Source organism: Pochonia chlamydosporia, assembly GCF_001653235.2.
Source record: "Pochonia chlamydosporia 170 chromosome Unknown PCv3seq00026, whole genome shotgun sequence".
NCBI lineage: Eukaryota > Fungi > Ascomycota > Sordariomycetes > Hypocreales > Clavicipitaceae > Pochonia > Pochonia chlamydosporia.
Genome location: NW_019154061.1, coordinates 1 through 6,737, shown reverse-complemented (window position 1 = coordinate 6,737; position 6,737 = coordinate 1). Strand labels below are relative to the sequence as shown.

Here is a 6,737-nt window from a genome sequence, read left to right as displayed (position 1 = left end):
TTCGTTGCTAATAGCGAAAGATTCGCAAGAAAATCGAGGAATACGACATCGCCCCTTCCAACACATATAACATAGATGAAAAAGGTTTTCTCATGGGTGTGATAAATAAAACCAAGAGAGTTTTCACTCTTAATCTCAAAAAGCAAGGCAAGCTTCTCGGTGCATCACAAGACGGGAGTCGATCCTGGATTACATTCCTGGCTTGCATCTCTCAGGACATGACGTCGCTACCCCCATTCCTTATCTACCAAGGCAAGGCTGGACAGGTCCAGGACTCTTGGCTGACGGAATTTAACCCCGAGCATCAATCGGCCTTCTTTACGACATCTGAGACGGGTTGGACTAATCACGAGCTTGGTAAAGAGTGGCTTATAGGCGTTTTTGATCGCTTTACCAAAGCAAAGGCACGTAACGGTCGTGATTACCGCCTTCTAATTACCGATGGGCACTCTAGCCACATTAATATGGACTTCCTGGAGTGGTGCGACTAGCACCGAATCATTGTTGCGGTCTTTCCGCCCCATTCCACGCATCGTCTCCAGCCACTAGACGTGTCGTTATTTAGCCCCCTCTCTACGGCATACACTGATTAGCTGGTCCGTTGGACGGCAAAGACTCAAGGACTCATTAGTCTATCGAAGCGTGAGTTTTGGACCCTATTTTGGGCTTTTGAAGCTTCCTTCTCTCCCGAGAATATCGCCAGTGGGTAGAGACGGACGGGTCTCCTCCCTTTTGATCCAGAAGTCGTCCTATCACAGATCGCCAAGATTGAAGAAGAGGACCCAGATACAGGCAGTGACTCGGCAGACTCTATAGCCCTGCAGAAGCCTACTGCCCGGGAACTACGGCGACTGGTTGACAATGTAGTCGATAAATCAAGGGATTCTGGCTCTGGTGCTCGAAAGCTAAAGAGTACGCTTGAAAGCCTTCAAGCGGAGGTTGAGCTGCTCAGATCTAAGAACCAAGGACTCCGTGAAACAATTATTCATGAGAAACAGCGCAGACAACGCGGTAAAGCTCTGAAAGATTACCTCTTTGATCGTACGGACCCTAACTCGGCCCAGGTATTTAGCCCGGCAAAAATCGCACAAGCACGTTTAAAGAAAGCCACAATAGAGGCCAGGAAGCAAGAGGAGGCTCTTCAGAGGGAAACGGAAAAGACTCAACGGCAACAGAAGGCGGCGGCGCAAAAAGCACAGGTCTTAGAGAGGAGGCGGCAACGAAATGAAGAAAGGGAACGAAAGCGGCAAGTAAAGGAAGCCAGGAAGCAAGAGAGAGAGATCAACCGACAGATTTAAGATTCTCTTAGAGAATCCAATCGGCAAATATCCAAACAGAAGCAGCCAAAGCTGCAGGAAGATTTTGATGCTATCGAAGGCAATGAGAGGACTCAGGACGAAATAATTGTCGCTCTTCCGTCAACTGTGGAGATGTCAGTACCCTCGATATCACTAAATAACTGCAAGAAAACGTCGGAGAAGCAGTTAAAGATGACTTCAGCAAGAATAGCTGGTTCAAAAAGACCTTCTCTGGTTGTTGAGAGTACCCGAGAAATGGTAGTGTCATATCGGGACTCGGGGCGACCGCAGCGTAATAGCAAGCGGCCACGATGGCTTGAAGATTATGACATAGATTAAGATGCATCTACCAGTTATCATTTTATCATTTTTCCAGTCTTGAGGGATTTTAGTTAGTGTGTGTTGTGTTGCTCTGCATTGAAATCGCATGCATAGGCTGGTTAAAATCCGGCACATCAGCGGATCCGGCGCATCACCGTAAAATCCCTTACATGATTCCTCAGGCATCAAATTTCTAACGTTACTGAGGTCATACTGAGGTTATACCGAACACCAAAGCATTAGAGGCCGGAGGATGGGAAGTGCTGTATTGATGTGAGGATTGAGGAGGGAAAAGGTTGACATCGCGACTAGGGGAAAAAACGTCCCGTAGTATTGGGCATATGTTTGAGGGGAAACCGCCGTAACTGACGACTTTCAAGCTACGGGGACCACAGGGGAAGAAGAAGATCATTTTTCTCATTTTTTTCTCATTAATATGATGCTGCTGTATCATGATGTATTGCCAATGCACCATAGCACGTACCACGCAGCACGAAGCACGCAGCACATAGCACATAGCACATAGCACATAGCACATAGCACATAATCTTAGTTCGCCTCGGGAACTGATCAACTAAGGCCCAAAATGGATGGAATTACCCAAAATGGGATGGCTTGACGCTTAGCGAGGGGCATCTAGATTTATCATGTTTATCATGTTTATCATGTTTATCATGTTTATCATGTTTATCATGTTTATCATGTTTATCATGTTTATTCAAGAGAGTCTCTCGTTGCCCGATTCACAGGGGATCTTCTGCCCGATCGTCGTCCAGTTATGCAAACGAGTCGTGAAGTGTGACAGGGTACCTAGATTTATCATGTCTATCTTTAGGCTGGCCAACCACCTGAATGAATTCAGGTGGTTGGGGAGTGAAGATAAAAAGGATGTCGCACATCAGGCTGTCAGCTATCACGACTTCAAGACGGGGGAAGTCGTTGCTTTTTACAATGCCACAATGCCGCGTCGCGGCATTGTATCACCAACGACTCCTGGTCTTGAGATTGTATCAGAAATGGTTACTTGTTACAGCTTCGCCGCTTCGGCGAAGCTGCTTACAAGATAAATAGCTGCATTCATTCCTTTCTTTCATTTGTTCTTCAGATAATTCTCATTCAATACAAATGGCACTTTCGTTGCCGTCATACTCGATCTCATGTGAACACGACAATTGTGTGACAAAGGATCTTAACTCTTGAGGCTAGACAAGCAGACACAGAGACACAACAAGAATAATCAACTTAATTCCATTTTAAATATAGACCTCTCTCCGTGATACTGTAGTGCCATCGTATTTCTGACAAAATCCACGAGTGGACCCACCGCGTGGATTGAGTGGAGTGGCTTTCAACCCTGACTCCAAGTTTGCTTTACAGTCGACAGAGGCAGCGTTATTCAACAACAGCGACCACTACGAGCGACCCCGGAGCAAAGTAGTTGGATCAGCATATCAATTGCTTATAAGAAATCCGTTTAATGCGCCTCAGCGAATTTCAGGCCGGTGGAACCAGAGCCAAGACTGGTGATGATGTGGGTCTCCTTAGTGGCCTTGGTCTGGACGTCATTGGGAAGGTAGTAGGCGTTGTTGCAAGGGAAGACCTCGCAGCCAGACATTGGGGACTCGGCACTGGCAGGCCACATCTGCTTGACGTTGTTGTGGTCGCTGGGGTTAACGATAGCGGAGACATCGAAGTAGGTCAGGCCGTTCCAAGCGTTGAAGTTGACTTCGCCAAGCATACCAGGAACGTTGTTTTGGCCCTCTTGCACGGCGTAGAAATTGCCCGTCCAGTTGTCGGGGAAATGGACAACCTTCTTCTCCGCGTTGCTGACGACGACGGAGTCGAGCTTAGAGGAACCAAAGCTGGGGGTGAAGTAGACAGTGCGGGTGGCATGGTCGAGAGTCCAGAAGGTGACGCTGGCGGCGCTGGCAGCAGCACCAGAGGCAACGAAGGCTAGAGCCGAAGTAGCGAAATGCATTTTGACTGGCTTTGTTGTCTTGTAGTTGTGTAAAAACGACTGTTGTTGGTCTCCAGAACTAGCCTCAGAGATGTACGTTCGAGGGGCTGAAGTGCTGGTTAAACACGAAGCCTAGTCAATGTATGGTTTGTTTTCAAGAAGGAATGTAGCTATGAAAATGATGAGTGTCAAGAATGAATGTGAACCCGAAGACAAAACACAACAACAAGGAATAAATGATAGTGAATTGGCGAATAGCTACAATAATGATGGGAGGTCTAACGGGGGCTGGAAGCTAGATTTATACATCTCACCGTCCCGCAAAATACACCAGGTGTAGCACAGACAGACTTTCTCAAAGACTTGTTCATTTTATGAGTCTACCGTGGGATTTCGTGGGTCCACGCAGAGCAAGGCCGAATTCGAGAACCTGGGGGTCGACGGCATGAGTCCGCTGCATATGGATACTCCCTAAGTGACATGCACTGTATCGTGGATAATTCTGTCCACTGTGTGTAACTTGGGGTCAGGAAAAGTTAAATGACCCAAACAATGGCCAAAGGATCGCCACGTTGGTTTTCCGCATCGTAGGCGATTGCTAGGTTAGCACACAGACCAGTTGCTTGTCTATTGTCTATCATTTGAGCCTTAGTGTTTGGGGGGGGGGGGGGAGCCTTTTCTCGGCCCCCCTCCGAGGGGCTTTCGTCATAACCACACGGCGAGGTACTGTACCAGCCTTTATAACTTCGTATTTACGACGACGGATCCCAGTCGGCCATCTATTAGTCACCCGTATTTACCTGAGTATTGACAAGCGGTGACAGGGATTTGAACTAGCACAAGGGAGTGTGGTGCCAATATAAATGAAATTTATCCTGACATCAATTTGTCAGACGTAGCTCCCGAGCGCGCAACCTTTGTCAGGGTGCTGAAACAAGTCAAAATATCGAGACGCGTGGCCCTCCTACTGAAAGATGCTGCTAGTGCTCTATTATTCCTGGAGCTCAACGACCCTCCCGTTTCGGGACCCTGTGTCCAACTCCCAAGTTAGTTGTAGCGTCGCTGGCTATGAAGGCCCTTCCTCCCCTCCCTCCCCTGTCATGTCCCACTCCGTAGGAATTCCTTGTTTCTCTTCTATCAAAATCTCGCTCGCTACTTCTTCGTGCGGCTTTCTCTTTACTGCCATTAATCCAACTCGGTCGATATTGGACGTTTTGCTTAATTTGTTTCTAATTTGAAGCCCGGCCGTTAATTATTTGAGCCTTGCTTTGTTCTTGTTGCTAGCTGACCTCCACTCGAGTATTTATTTACCATTTCATTCGATTTAACCACCACAGCTATCACGCGCATTTGTCTTACCACCAGATATCGATACATCATGAAAGGCTTCAATTTTGCTTCGGTCCTGGCTGTCGTTGGCGCGGTCACGGCCTCCCCTACTCCCACTGAAAAGGAACCTCCCACCAAGCGTGCCAGCTTCCCTACGATCACAGTTTCTGGCAACGGTAAGACTGCTTCCGATTCCCTTTCTTTATTGCAGGCGCACTTGACATGGACGTGCTATATTGAGCGGGTTACTGGTCTTATCGTCCATTACCATCTTATCTCACTTCTCAATGAACTCTGCTGACTGGAACTACAGCCTTCTGGAAGGGCAATGAGCGATTCTACATCCGTGGCATTGACTATCAGCCCGGCGGCTCTTCCGCCAACGAGGACCCTCTCGGCGACACTGATGTCTGTCTTCGCGACATCCCCAACTTCAAGGACCTCGGCGTCAATACCATCCGCGTTTACGCAGTCGACAACTCCCTGAACCACGACAAGTGCATGCGGGCCCTCCAGGATGCCGGCATTTACCTCGTTCTTGATGTGAACAACCCCAAGTTCTCCATCAACCGTAGCAAGCCAGGTCCTTCATACAACGCCAAGTACCTCCAGAGTGTCTTCGCCACTGTCGAGATGTTTGCTGCCTATCCCAACACTCTCGCCTTCTTCTCCGGCAACGAGGTCATCAACGACGACACGGATACGAACAAAGCAGCTCCCTATGTCAAAGCTGTTACTCGTGACATGAAGAACTACATGAACTCCCGCGGTCTCCGCAAGGTTCCCGTTGGATACTCCGCCGCCGATGTCTCTTCGAACCGAATGCAGACCGCTCTGTATATGAACTGCGGCTCCGATGACATGCGATCCGACTTCTTCGCTTTCAACGACTACTCGTGGTGCAACTCGAACTTCAAGCAGGCTGGCTGGGACCAAAAGGTTAAGAACTTCACTGACTACGGCATTGCTATCTTGTAAGCTGTCTATTTCCATCTTTCTTCGGAGTCCATGATAAACTGATGTCATTTGGCAGCTTGTCCGAGTACGGATGTATTATCAACCGCCCCCGCAAGTTTGAGGAGATCGGAGCCTTGATGAACAGTGAGATGACTGGTGTCTACTCCGGTGGTCTGATGTACGAGTACTCGTACGAGGATAACAAGTATGGTATTGTGACGCTCAAGGGTGGAGTCAGAGGCACTGTTGACAAGATGGACGAATATGCCGCTTTCAAGTCTGCTCTGAAGAACAACCCTGCTCCCACTGGCTTAGGCGGTGCTGCTACGACCACACACTCTGTCAGCTGCCCTACCTCCGATTCTGGCTGGCAAGTCAACCCCAGCCTCGTCCCACAGATCCCCGATCAGGCTCAGAAGTACATGAAGAGCGGTGCAGGTAAGGGTCCTGGTTTCGGTCTTGACGGCGATGGTTCCCAGAATGCTGGTGACAGCGGTACCGCTACCGCTAGCGTCACTGGTGGCCAGGCCTCTCCCACTGGCAGCGGTGGCACTAAGTCGTCTGACAACGCTGGTGTCTCGACTCTCGGCCCTGTTGATAAGGCCCCATACATCGTCACTGGCTTCAATGTTTTATTCACGCTGTTTGGCGCCTTGCTTCTGTAAATACCGTCTGAATAATGGCGATGTTGAGTTTGGTAGAATTAGTGTCTTTCGCACGGACAGTGTTGCTAATAATATGGCAATAAAACAATATACTGCAGTACATACGATATAATATGCGCCGCCTCCATATTGTACCAATACGATATGGAGGTTGCCATAAATAAACATGATAAACATGATAAACATGATAAACATGATAAACATGATAAA

The 6,737-nt window shown here is 48.4% G+C and overlaps 2 protein-coding genes across 2 annotated transcripts; one reads left to right on the top strand and one right to left on the bottom strand.

The window, feature by feature from the left end:
• Nucleotides 1-3,093: 3,093 nt before the first annotated feature.
• Nucleotides 3,094-3,597, bottom strand: VFPPC_15025 (DNase1 protein; the record flags this gene model as incomplete). The annotated part of the gene is made up of 1 exon (XM_018292785.1): nucleotides 3,094-3,597. One exon carries the CDS (start codon nucleotides 3,595-3,597, stop codon nucleotides 3,094-3,096), a length of 504 nt encoding a protein of 167 aa, XP_018135615.1.
• A 1,357-nt stretch (nucleotides 3,598-4,954) lies between these two features.
• Nucleotides 4,955-6,527, top strand: VFPPC_12457 (1,3-beta-glucanosyltransferase gel1; the record flags this gene model as incomplete). The annotated part of the gene is made up of 3 exons (XM_018290328.1): nucleotides 4,955-5,081; nucleotides 5,219-5,879; nucleotides 5,939-6,527. The coding sequence occupies 3 exons, from the start codon at nucleotides 4,955-4,957 to the stop codon at nucleotides 6,525-6,527; spliced, it is 1,377 nt and encodes a 458-aa protein (XP_018135614.1).
• Nucleotides 6,528-6,737: the final 210 nt, after the last annotated feature.